This window comes from Herpailurus yagouaroundi, unplaced genomic scaffold (genome assembly GCF_014898765.1).
Source record: "Herpailurus yagouaroundi ecotype Mexico unplaced genomic scaffold, PumYag 183, whole genome shotgun sequence".
NCBI classification, from domain to species: Eukaryota; Metazoa; Chordata; class Mammalia; order Carnivora; family Felidae; genus Herpailurus; species Herpailurus yagouaroundi.
This window is the reverse complement of record NW_024412414.1, coordinates 5,699,451-5,713,316: the sequence shown is the minus strand read 5'-3', so window position 1 is coordinate 5,713,316 and position 13,866 is coordinate 5,699,451. Positions and strand designations below refer to the sequence as shown.

At 45.2% G+C, this 13,866-nt stretch overlaps 1 protein-coding gene across 10 annotated transcripts in view; it reads right to left on the bottom strand.

Annotated features, from left to right (window-relative positions):
* The window catches only part of SRGAP3 (SLIT-ROBO Rho GTPase activating protein 3), a 255,609-nt gene that overhangs the window by 59,639 nt on the left and 182,104 nt on the right, over positions 1–13,866 (bottom strand). For all 10 annotated transcript variants that reach the window (XM_040492089.1, XM_040492090.1, XM_040492081.1 and 7 more), the window contains 5 exons: positions 12,999–13,127; positions 11,418–11,639; positions 9,823–9,924; positions 7,205–7,402; positions 2–86 (listed from right to left, as the gene is read on the bottom strand). In XM_040492089.1, coding sequence (XP_040348023.1) covers positions 2–86; positions 7,205–7,402; positions 9,823–9,924; positions 11,418–11,639; positions 12,999–13,127 — 736 coding nt within the window. The remainder of the gene's footprint in view (position 1; positions 87–7,204; positions 7,403–9,822; positions 9,925–11,417; positions 11,640–12,998; positions 13,128–13,866) is intronic.

Below are 13,866 nucleotides of genomic sequence, written 5' to 3'. Positions count from 1 at the left end.
CCTTCACCCAGGGTCTGCTTGAGTAAGTCATGCTTGGCCTGTAGCTTAGTGATCAGGTTACTGCCATTCACATATTCTTTAAATTTCTGTAAAAGACAAGGCACAAGGACATTACAGACTGCAAGGCCAAGTCACGTGGTCTCTGCCTCTAAAACCGACCGCTATGCCAGGGAGGTCAGAGGGAGATTATGCCACCCTCAAGGACCCCAGCATGGGGAAAAGAAGGACCTCTGACTTGCTCCTTTTCACTTCTCCACAGACCCCAGCTCTGCCGAGTGCGACCGTCCCATCCTGGGCATTTCAGGGCAGTCTGGGGGAACACAAAGAAAGCTCAGGGGGAATGTGAGCTGCGAAAGGTGCTTTTGTCAGGTGAGGACTGGGGACTGAGCCCCAAGCAGACAGCTTCGTTAGTCATCAAGCCTCCACTGTGCTTCTGGGCCACGAGCAATAAAAATGGGAGCCGTCTCTGGGGGCACACAGCTGAGGCAAGAGCGCTTTATCAGATCTGTTACAGAGGAGCCTGCGAAGGAACCTTCCTTTCATCTGGCCCCACTCCGAACGAGGAGGGGCTTTGCAGGCCCCTAAAGACATTCCTATTAAAATAACCTCAATTACATTGGGGGATACGTTTTTCTGCTTTTTACAGAGGAGACAGGTGAGGCTGGCATAAAGATCTGATTTGCCCCACGTCCCTGGGACTCCCAGGCTGCTTCGAGTTCAGGGACCTTGTCATGTACAATGTGTTTCAGAGCAGTGCAGAGGGACAGGAGTCACTGGGAACAGAAACACATCTACCTGTGCTCAACCTGAGCTGGACCTCAGCCACACCTCTGCACAAGTACCAGCTTTCCTTGGCCCACCCTGCATCACGTAAGCACAGGCCAGACCCCTCTCTGCTGGGGCATGTCTTTGCTAGACTGTGAGCTGCTGTTGGTGGGGTCCACACCCAATTTGTTTCCGGATCCCCAGTGCCTACAGCTGTGCCTGGCATATAGCCAGTGCTGAGAAACTCTGCTGAAGCTCTGATCTCGTGGGGGTTGACAGAGAGGAGTGGGAAGAGAGACAATAAGCTAATAAAGAAAGTAAAATACACGATTGGTCGGACGCTGGTGAATGCTATGGATAAAAATAAGGCAGGAATGGGGGACTAGGAACCAGAGCAGACCTCACTGCATAGTTGCCATGTGAACCAAGGCCTGAAGGAGGTGAGGAAGGGGCTGTGTGGATACACGTGAGCACATGGGGAAGGAACATTCTCAGCAGATGCAAAGGCAATTGCAAACGCCCCAAAAACAAAGGCACAGGATGGTGTGATTGCCCCAAATCTGCCAGCTAGTTTCTCACCAAGAAACCCATTTTATTGCCCCAGCCAGAATGCTCAGAAAAGGGTGCAGAGGAGCAAACAAGTGAACTGTAGAGGCTCGGGACACTCCAATATGACGTGTAAAGGAGCATCTGGAACATCACCATCATCCTATTGACAACAGTTGTAGGGAAAAGTTCCAGGGACTGGGGGCTGACATGTGTACAGATAAGAATGAGGTCACCTCACCTGGCCCCATCTGGATAGGTTTCTGGAACGGTGGGACTGGCAGGAGACGATGGTGCCGTATCTCGTCAGCCACAGTCCTTGGCGCCTAGGACCTTGGCTCCTGGGAACCACTCCCCTTGTACCAAAGAGCACCTGAAAGTTTTCAAGCTTGTACCTTTGGTCCTCATCACAATCTTGGATGGCAAAGAGTGGGGTGGGGGGGGGCATCATCATTCCCATTCTTGCCAGAAGGGGACAGAAGCTCAGAGCTTAAAGTGCCACCTTGGGCAGCTTACTCACTGCCCTCCTCAGGGTAAAGTGATAACTGACCTGCAGTGTTTCTCCAAGTGTGGTGCAGGGACTGGCAGCCTCCTACCAGCTGGGAAGAGGGTCAAAATGCAGATTCCTGCTCAAGAATACTGTGAGTCTAACCCCTAATTTTACCCCTGAGGAAGGCACTACAGAGGATCAGAAGTGTTCAATTTCCCAGGGCCCACCTCGGGGAGGGTGGTATGCGGGGAGCCTACATTTTTAACAAGCTTCCTACATGATTCGAATACACACTTCAGTTTGATAAACGCTCTCCCCAGGCTCTCTATGGATGCTTCCAGTAATGACACGCTCTGCTCTTATCACATGTTTAAAAATTTGCCATGAGAAGCAGAGCTGAGGTATAAGCAGGTATTTTCTCCGCCATGCCTTGCTGCCCCAGGTAGTTGAAGCTCTAATCCCAACCATGTAACTCACCTGGGTGGGCAATTCACTGGTTAGTGGAAATTACACCCCGGGGCTCTGGAGCCCATAGACTTTGCCTGCTTTTTCCAAGCTTCATCCAGGCTTCATATGTGACCCACGATGGAAAGAATACTATCAAATTGTACCAATGCTTGCATTAAGAGGAATATTATGTCCTTAAAAGTGCCTAAAATAATGTCATAACATCAAGTCATGAGGTGTACTAGCCAACCAGGTTGATAGATTAAATATTAAAATGAAAATATAATACCCATGACCCTTAATCATGAACACTGGTGAATTCTTTTCCTTTCAAGTCAGCCAGACCCCCTTTTCTCTGCTTCTGCCACCCAAATTTCTTTGCTTCCGCTGTCATAGTGAATTCATATTCATGTGCACTGCTTCCTTAAATCTCTGTGACCCATAAAATTCTCTTTGTAAATACAGTAGGCGCCCAGTGGAAGTGGTGAACCCCAGAAATTGGCATGGACTGATTCACCAAGACTAGTCTTATTTCCTTTCTTGAAAACAACAAAATCAAACAGTGATGACTGAGGAAATGCAATATATGTCAACTGTTTGATTTCAAAAAAGGATTCGACAAGGCCTATCACAAGATGGAGCTGGGTGTCAGAACTGGGTGGGTTTGTGACTCGTTAAATGACCGCCATCTAGAGGTGTTGATACAGTGGATCACTATCAGCCTAGTGGCATGTTTCAAACAACTCTGTCTTTGGCCTTGGTTGTGGCATAACTATTAGTTTTTTTTTTTTTTTTCACTGACAAACTTTAAGGTATGAAAGCCACACTCACTGAATCTGCAGACAACCTAAGTCTGAAGGGACAGCACATATGTTGAACCACTGCAACAAGATCCTGACAGTCTGAAGCCGTGAACTAAATCCATCAAGAGGAAATCTAACTGGTAAGAAACCTAACACTGACCCAACACATCAGCTACATATCCTTTAGCAGAAAGGTAGCCTGGTGTAATGGCAGTACATAGGGAATAGACACTTAACTGACATTAACTTTAAAAAAAAAAAAAAAAAAGAATACAATCTTAGTTATAAGAGAAGATTATGAAAATGTGCATGCCAACAAATTGAACAAGATAAAAGAAATGGATAAATTCTTATAAACACATAACCTCCTAAAACGAAACCAAAAAGAAATAGAACATTTTAACAAGCTGATTACCAGCAATGAAATTGTATCAATCAAAAAACTCCCAACACACAAAAGTCCAGAAGCAGAAGGCTTCACAGGTGAATTCTATCAAACATTTAAAGAAGACTTAATACCTACTCTTCTCAAACTATTCCAAAAATAGGAAGAGGAAGGAAAGCTTCAAGATTAATTCTATGATGCCCTGATACCAAAATCAGATAAAGACACTACAACAAAAGGGAACTGTAGGCCCATATCTCTGGTGAATATAGATGTAAGAATTCCCAACAAAATGTTAGCAAACTAAATCCAATAATGCATTAAAACAATCATCCACCACGATCAAGTGGGACTTTTTCCTGTGTTGCAGGGGTGGTTCAATATTCACAAATCAATCAATGTGATACATCACATCAATAGGAGGAAGGATAAAAACTATAGATGCAGAAAAAGCGTCTGACAAAGTACAAGATCCATTCATAATCAAAATCCTCATCAAAGAAGGTAGAGGGAATGTACCTCAACATAAAAAGGCCATATATGAAAAACCCACAGCTAATATGATACTCAGTGGAGAAAAACAGAACTTTTCTCCTAAGGTCGGGAACAAGACAAGGATGTCCACTCTCACCACTTTTGCTCAACACAGTACTGGAAGTCCTAGGCACAGCAATCACGTAACTAAAAGAAATAAAAGACATCCAAATTGGTAAGGAAGAAGTAAAACCTTTACTATTTGCAGATGACATGATACTATATATAGAAAACCCTAAAGCCACTACGAAAAAACTACTAGAACTGATAAATGAATTCAGTAAGGTCACAGAATACAAAATCAATATAGAAAATCTGTTGCATTTCTATACACTAATAATGAAGTAACAGAACAGGAAATTAAAACCACAATCCTATTTACAATTGCACCAAAAATAATAGAATACTTAGGAATAAACTCAACCAAGGAAGTGAAAGACCTATACTCTGAAAACTATAAAACACTGATGAAAGAAATTGAAGTAAAAACAAAGGGAAAGATGACTCCATGCTTATAGATTGGAAGAATTAACATTGTTAAAATGTCCATACTACTCAAAGCAATCTACAGATTTAATGCAATGCCTATCAAAATACCAAAAACATTTTTCACAGAACTAAAACAAATAATCCTAAAATTTGTATGGAACCACAAAAGGCCTCAAATAGCCAAAACACTCTTGAAAAAGAAGAACAAAACTGAAGGCATAATAACCCCAGATTTCAAGATCTGCTACAAAGCTGTAGTTATCAAAATCGTATGGTACTGGCACCAAAACAGACATAAAGATCAATGGAACAGAATAGAGATCCCAGAAATAAACACACAATTATATGGTCAATTAATCTACAACAAAGGATGCAATACACAATGAGAAAAAGAAGAGTCTCTTTAACAAATGGTGCTGGGAAAACTGGACAACTACATGCAAAAGTATGAAACTGAACTACACTTTCTTACACTAGACACAAAAATAAACTCAAAATGGATTAAGGACCTAAATGTGAGACTTGAAACCATAAAAATCCTAGAAGACAGCTCAGGCATCTGACATCAGCTGTATCAACATTCTTCTTGATACATCTCCTGAGATAATGGAAACAAAAGCAAAAATAAACTATTGGGACTGTGTCAAAATGAAAAGCTTCTGCAAAGGATACAATCAACAAAAACTAAAAGACAACCTAGTGAATGGGAGAGTATATTTGCAAATGGCATATCTGATAAAGGATTAGTACCCCAAATATATAAAGAACTTCTACAACACCTCCCCCAAACCCCAAATAATCCAATTAAAAAATGAGCAAAAGACATGAGCAAATATTTCCCCAAAGAAGACATCCAGACGACCAACAGACACATGAAAAGATGCTCAACATCACTCATCATCGGGAAAATGCAAATCAAAACCACGATGAGATATTACCTTGTACCTGTCAGAATGGCTAAAATCAAAAACACAAGAAACAAGTGTTGGCAAAGATGTGGAGAAAAAGAAACCCTCTTGCACTGTTAATGGGAATGCATACTGGTGTGGCTGCTGTGGAAGACACTATGGAGGTTCCTTGAAAAATTAAAAATAGAATTACCATATGCTCCAGTAATTCTACTACTGGGTATTTACCAAAAAAATACAAAAACACTAATGTGAAAAGACATATGCATCCCTATATGTACTGCAGCATTATTTATAATAGCCAAATCAAAACAGCCCAAGTGCCCACTGATAGATTTATGCACAGAGACGGCATGTATAAATACATATAATTTCTTGAGGAATTATATACATATATAAAAGAATGAAATATTGCCATTTGCATGAACATGGATGGATCTAAAGAGTATAATGCTAAGTAAAATAAATCAGTCAGAGAAAGACAAATACCATATGATTTCACTCATATGTGGAATTTAAGAAACAAAACAAATGAACAAAGGAAAAAAAGAGACAAATGAAAAACCAGACTCTTAACTATAGAGAACAAACAGATGGTTACCAGAGGGGAGGTGGGAGGGAGGTTGGGTGAAACAGATAAAGGGGGTTCAGAGTACACTTATCATGATGAGCACTGAGTAATGCACAGAACTGTTCAATCACTATACTGTACATCTGAAACTAATATAACACTGTATGTTAACTATATTGGAATTAAAATTTGTAAATAAAAATAAAAACAAAACAAAAAGAATATGATCTTAGAATGTATGGAAAGGAGAATAGCACCTAGGGTGGGAGGAGGCGGGAGTTTAGCTCTAGTCTGTGCTGGTCAGATCACTGCTCAGAGTCTCGCTTTAACACAGGCATCAATAAAAGGAACAAGTTCAGGAAAGAGACACCAGGATGCTGAGGCCACTCAAAATGAAAGCTTATGAGGCAGGATTTACAATATCAGGTATGCTTAGCCTGGAGAAATGAAAACCTAGCTCGTTAGAAGCACACCGAAGACTGTCTTGTGGAATTATCCTCTCTGTTGCCCCAGAGAACAGGATCAAGATGAATGACCAGAAATCCCAGTGAAGTAGAGATAACAGAATACATCATAATATCTACTGCTGGCCACAGGCCAGACAATAGGGCTGTTTGGAGAAGGAAGGAACTTTTAATCCTAGGTCTGTTCAAGCAGAGGCTGGATGCTTTTTTGGTAGGGATAGGGTTGAATGTGATCAAACATCAGACGGAAGATCTGAAGTCCCTTACACCCCCAAAATTCTATGTTCACTAAACACATGTTGAACAAAGATCCAGTGCCCCCTAACCTTGTTCTTCCCTGCCCCAGCAAAATGGAATGCATATAATCTGGGATTTTACATGATGGGCTGACAACTTACCAGCAGTTTGCACAGATCATTCAGGGCATGGTTTCTAAAGCCCACACCCAAATTTAAGATACCTCAATGTGACAACCATACATTAAACTTTAGGTTTGTTATTTGGGCTTCCACTAGGCTAAGAGCCATTTCCCTCATACCCTATGGAACACAGCTCTCTGGGGTTTTGTAGGTTAACTGCAATAACCATCAATCCAGGATCAATGCTGATGCTCCCCACTGGTAATTCACCTTTTTGCATCTCAAAAAGCCAAGGCAACTTCATTTGAGAAGCACATTGGAAACTTTTTAGCTCTAACTGACCCACATGGTTTTGCTGGCTCCCCCTAGCTTGGGCTGTTCCCCCAAAAGTCACTGCCAGCAGGTCAGTAGACAGTAAGTTCTGGGTCCAAGACACCACTTACCGTAAAATAAAACATTTCTGTTTCTTGCTGGTTGGCCCTCCTTTTGGCAATGTTGATCTTGCTCATGTAGGTCTCAGAGGCAGCCGACTTCACAGACTCTGTAGATCGACTGTGTTGGAAGGCGTCAGAAACATCAAAGTCCTCCACAGTCAGCATGTCCTGTAAGGTCTGCATGGTGGCATCCAGGGTTTTTCTAACCTGGAGAAACACAGCATGTTAACAAAAACCCTTCAGCCTCAAAATGCCTTTCACACCTCAAAATCCTTTTCCCCACTTTATTTCTTTCACGTATAGCCTCTAGGAGGTGGGCAGGACAAAGATGATCATTCTCATTATACTGATGTGGAGTATAAGGCCAGCGAGCTGGCTAGGGTGAGAACCCATGTTGCCCAGTCTAACATCATTGTATTGGATTGCTTCTGCCGAAGAGAACCTGGGAGAATGTTGTGACAAACAAGGAAGCCAGGTTTCCAGGTTTGTTTCTCTTTTCCTGATTATATAGCCCCACACGAGCTCCTCCAATAGGAGGCAGGTCCCTTGAGCAGAAATATTCTGAGTGCTCATCCAGAGAGATGAGAGGACAGAGTCTAGATAGGATGAGGGGCCATCCTCAGTGGACATACTCTCTGGCTATCTGCCCCTGACTTATCAAAAGCCTGACTGAGAAATGAGAAAAGAGAGGAAGATCATGCTGAGCCAGTCCTCCAGGATCCCAACTTCTCTCCTGGAGTCAAGTGGGACCCCCAGAAGGCTACACGTGCAGAGCACACGAGACCTGACCTCGCAACATCCCTTCACTGACTTGTACCCTATACTTCGATGGAAGGTCACTCCAAAAACAGTCAGGGGAGAAACTGTATCTACATTCACTGTTAAATTATTGTCACCCGAAGTCTTTCTTGTCACTCAGATCTCCACTTAAATGTCACTTCCTGGAGACATCAGAGCCCCCTGACTACTGTTCCTAACTTAGTGCCCACCATCACTTGATATTTTGCATACTGCTTTAATGTTTTATCTATCTATCTTTTTTTGCTAGACTATAATCTCCAGGAGAGGAGGCACTATGTTTTCTTGTTCACTCACTTTACTTTGCCTCTAGCACAGTGTTTAGAGCATGGAATGTGCTTAATAAATACTTGAAAAATACTGGTTGCAAGAATACTTGTGAATGAATAAATGTATGGATCAGTTCTTTCTAACACAGCCTGACAGTAGTGCAGGTTCAAAATCAAGCATTTCCATAGCCACGAACAGCCTATACAGAGGAACTTTTGCATCATTCTCCTCTATGGGGCCCTGCTTTCCAATTTAAACCCCACTAATATTGTTATCCATATACTGTTCCATGTAAACGATTGAAAATGCTTCAGGGGAGGATACAGAATACTTCCTTCATCTCCTCTCTCTCCTCGGGTTTGAAAAATAAAAACACAATCCGTTTCTGTATAACCTCCCCCCAGGGTCAGCTTTGATTCGTTATCGTCCTGCGTGACAATCTGTCTCACGTCTGTCCCAGTTTTGTCCTTTGTGAAGACATGGAGCAAACCAGCTCTCTCCGCCCAGGACAGCCCTCTTGAGATGTGAAGACAGGGGCCATGACTCCCCATCTCCAGCTGTGGTTGCACTTTCCGGTGATAAACTTGCCCAAGATTTTAGGTGACATTCCTCACATCCTGCTGTCCTTTCTCCAGGGGCCTGTAGTTGGTTGACATCCTCCCTGCATAAAGGCATCCAGGCTGGAATGGAATGTTTCCCATCTGGCTTCCTCGGTCCACATCAAAACACACCACAGCTGGTATTTCCATTCGTGCCCTCCCAGGGGCGATCCTGTGTCACTAGCCACGTGGGAGGTGTGCTGGCCAAGGCAAGACAGAAGTTCCTTGGGGCTCAGGATCCATCACACATTCGGTGTGCCCTGGGCTTTTTTATTACATTGTGTAATTTAAAATACCTATAGCTGGGGCGCCTGGGTGGCGCAGTCAGTTAAGCGTCCGACTTCAGCCAGGTCACGATCTCACGGTCCGTGAGTTCGAGCCCTGCGTCGGGCTCTGGGCTGATGGCTCAGAGCCTGGAGCCTGTTTCCGATTCTGTGTCTCCCTCTCTCTCTGCCCCTCCCCCATTCATGCTCTGTCTCTCTCTGTCCCAAAAATAAATAAATGTTGAAAAAAAAAATTAAAAAAAAATAAAATAAAATAAAATAAAATATCTATAGCTATCTTTGATGATCAAAATAACACAAACTCAATGCAGATAACAGAGAAAAGCACAAGAAGAAAACAGAAATCACCTATAATTCCTCTACCCAGATATAATCACAATTCACATCTCAAAGCATTTCTTTCTTTCCAGGCATTTTTTCTTGTGAATAAACACAGGTACACATGCACCTCCTCTAGTTTACCATACTCAGGATACTACTGAACATAGAGTTCTACATCCTCTTTGTTCTTAACATCTTGGGAGCATTCCCCCATCCCTTTAAAGATTCTTGGTGTGCCCAGTTTTAATGGGTATGTAATAATCCATCTTATGGATGGACCCTAATTTCTAATGCATTCCATGACAAGCCAGGCCTTTGTAAGGAAATCGCTTACAGGGCAGAGCGGCCCACTCACCTCCTCATTCTCTATCTTGAGAGTGGCCAGTCTGGACTGCAGCTGGTGGTACCGCATGAGCAATTCCGTCTGGACGGGCTGCTGAGCGCTGACCTGGCAAACCTGCAAAAGGACAGCCACCACCTGCCCTTGCCCAGTGCTCTCATCACCTGTGTGGAGCCAGGGCTGGGGGCCATCATCAACATCCCTATCAACAGCTGAAGAAACAGGCCTGGAAAGGTTAAGTGACCTACCCATGGTCACACAGCTTGTACCTGGCAACACCAGCCAGGAACTGGGGTCTTCCTACCCCAAAGGCCACCCTCTCACATTGCAAGTTGTGGCCTCTCAGTCACGGTCTTCTAGGCTTGTCCAATCCTAGTAGGTTTACTAAACACTTTAACATAATCTCATTAAGTGAGACTAGTTCATTTCAAAGCAGGAAGTTGAAGAAGAAAGCAAAGGCTTGACAAAAGCCAATGAAAAGAAAAACAAATGGAAACAATCAGTAGAGTTGTCCTATTCCCCATCAGGAAGGCGCTTTGGTGAGGCAACTGTGAGTCAGTAGCCTGCTCCTGGGGTGGGGGAGGAGGTGAGTGGAAGGAGACATTGCTCTCCGTACACCCACTCCATCCACAGCTCCCTTACTACCTGTGGGCTGGGCAGCCTGGCATAACTCAGCTGAGATCATAAGGGACAGTAGGGCTCTGTGATTTACTAGTTATTTACCACTAACGAGGCAACTCAAACTTCACAGTCACCCGTCGTAACCATGAGGCCAGGATTTTTAGGTCCAGATGATGGGCCAAAGGGTTGAATGCAATGGCTGAGGGACGGGCCAGAAGCTGTGGGAGACCCTGCAGAAGGCCCCTCTTTTGCAGATGAAGAAAGTGGGGAGGGATGAAAAGGGAAAGCTCAAGGAGCTATTAGCATAAGGGACTTTGCACAGTTTGAGTAACCACTGTGATGCTTTGTGGCCAGGAACAAGTACCTTCCTGCACTTATTTATTTATTCATTCCAGAACACGGTTCTGAGGATCTGAGTGGCACAAAACCTAAGAGAGGCGAAAGTGGGTGATGGGCACTGAGGAGGGCACCTGTTGGGATGAGCATTGGGTGTTGTATGGAAACCAATTTGACAATAAATTTCATATTAAAAGAAAAGAAGAGAAAACAAAACAAAACCCAAGGGAGCAGAGTTGGTGGTAAGCCTCCCGTAGGGGAGGACAGGCAGTGCCCAGGCAAGGCTGCCACCAGAGCGGCTGCGGTGAGGCCTAGCTAGCCTCCTGTGATCCAAGGTCATCCAAGGGAAGACTGTGAGATGCTTGTGTGACAATGTGGGACTCCCTTGGGGTCTAGACATAACTGGGAAGGATGTTAAGGAGAGTTAAGGTCTTGTAATTCTACAGGTGAGGACGTGAGCCAGCAGAGTTAGGATATCAGTGGGAAACTCCTCAGATGGGGAAGCCCCTGGACCGAGAACATGACCTGAGGCCTCTGAGATCAATGTCATGCATGTGGAACAGGGGCTGACGTTCCCCTCCCACCGATGTTCTGGGAGCACATGGGAGAACAGGTGAAACGGCCTCAAGCATGGGCTCCTGGGAGAAGCCTACCTCATCCCCCATATGGGGCTGGAACTCAAACTTGAGTGGAGGACAGAAGACCTGGTTGCACATGTCCATGACAGTGTGCTTGTCACTTCGGGAGTCCAGGTTGTCTACCGCGTTCTCGATGACATCCAGCCCCTCGTGGCGAGAGGTCTCCAGGTTGTACTCGGCTGAGAGGTAGGTCCGGAAGGTGCGGGCCAGGCTGGCATGAAAGCCCAAGTCACAGCACTTGGAAAGAGGCACACGACAGAAGGCTGTGGGCTGTCACATGGAGGTGGGGGCCAACGGCATTCCCTTTCCCATGACAGTGGCTTACCATTACCTCACATTCCACAGTCAAATCTTTCATCCTGGAAACCCTTGTGCACTTTGGAATCTTGCTGCACAAATCTCCCCAAAGCCCTCAGTGGGAGCTGGGTATTGTGATTTGGGCACTAGCAGAACTTCTCTAGCTCCCCAAATTCATCACATTCTTTCTCATTTCTAGGCCTTCACACATGCATTCCCTCTGCCTGCAGACTGCCTAAATATTCTTCCTTGAGGTTTCAGTTTAGAGGTCACTTCCTCCAGGAAGTCCTCCTTGATGCACTCCCCGCTCAGAGTTTATATCATGCTTCCCTCCTCTGGGGGCCCGCATCTCCCCCACCTCCCTCACTGTGACACCTGCCAGTTGGCTCTGTGGTCACCTATTAAGATTTCAAGGTTATGCATTGTAAGCCCCATGAGGACAGACCCATGGGCTCTTGTCCACTGTGGTGCCTCAAGGCCTAGAGCTAGCAGGTGCTCAATAAAAATGTGGCAAATGAAGACAGGAGAGGGCTAGAAAGAGTGAAAAGTTGTGAGAAAGAGGAGAGATATGGCCTGGGGCATGGGAAGCCACAGGCAGGGCTGGGCAGCTCCCTCTCCTGGGGATTGTGGCAATGAGTCCCTACTGCAGCCATGGAAAAGTGGTGACCCTCTGACTCCCTGACAGGACACAGCAGACCCAGAGGAAAAGGATCCATCTGCCAGTATGGAACCTTTCCTGAGCATCTACAGGCCAGATTCCTGTCCGTGTGGGATGGGCAAGACACAAAAAGCAGCCTCAGCTCCAGCACAGATGACACAGAAGCTCTCCCTGATGATGCCCCTCATGACGTTCTCTCTCCAAGCCGGCGGACTCTTCAGCATGACCTACACATCTGGTGCTCAGGAGTCAGGCTTCCACTCTGCTTTTGCTTAAACTGCCTGATTTCTCCCATGATAATATTCCCTAAACATACCTATACTACCCTGGGAAACCCTGCAGGCTGTGAACTGTGTATGATCACCCCTATACCTCTATACCCAGAAAAGGGCCCGGCGTAGAGGAGGGGACTTGGGCAGTGCAGGTGGAATAGAAGACTGCCTGACCTGGCCATATAGGGGCTGCCAGAGGCCCACTCCCACCCACGGAAGGAGAAACCAGGAGGTGATACTCATTCCCCAGGCCCCAATGCCCACTGCCCTTCCCCTCCGTCGGGGCTCACGGGACATGCACATCAGCTAAAGACAAGGGCCAGTCCAGGTGTGGGGCCCTGTTCAGCCCCAGCCTCCCCAGGTGCTCACGTCGATTAGGTCGGAGACGTCGTGGATGTAGTACTTGCTGATAGCTGCGTTGGTGGCCGCCAGATTCAGCAAGTAGTCATTCCGGGCCTTTGTGCATTTCAGCTTGTTCTCAGAATACTTTGCCTGCCTCTGCAAGAACACAGTAGACGTAAGAGCTGAGGCACTAACCTGGCTCTCATCCCTCTTTCGAACCCTCTTCCTTCAGGCTCCTCGTTGCTCAGTCCCCTCTGTCTTTCCTTTAAGAGGCTAAGTTCACTCCTGCCTCTAGGCCTTCAGGCTCGTTCCCTCCGCCTGGTAAGCCATCCTTCCAAGTCCCTATGAGGCCTGCTCCTTCCGTCCTTCAGGTCTTTTCCCCAAAATCAGGTGGCCAGAGCAGCGTCTGAGGACAACCTTGCCTGAAATGAGTCTTCAGCATCTGCGGTGCCCCTCCCCCTTCCCTTCCCCTGATCTACTTTTTTCACTTATTTTATCTTTGTTCAATTTTTAGTGATTGTTTTCATTTTCATTTAATTTTTTTAAAGACTGTATATTTATTTATTTATTTATTTATTTATTTATTTATTTATAAATTTTTTTTAACGTTTTTATTTACTTTTGAGACAGAGAGAGACAGAGCATGAACGGGGGAGGGTCAGAGAGAGGGAGATACAGAATCTGAAACAGGCTCCAGGCTCTGAGCTGTCAGCACAGACCCCGACACGGGGCTTGAACTCACAGACCACGAGATCATGACCTGAGCTGAAGTCGGCCGCTTAACTGACTGAGCCACCCAGGCGCCCCAAAGACTGTATATTTAGAGCAGTGCTAGGTTCACAGCAAAAGTTGAGAGGGTACATTAGTTCCAACTGATAAACCTACAGTGACACAT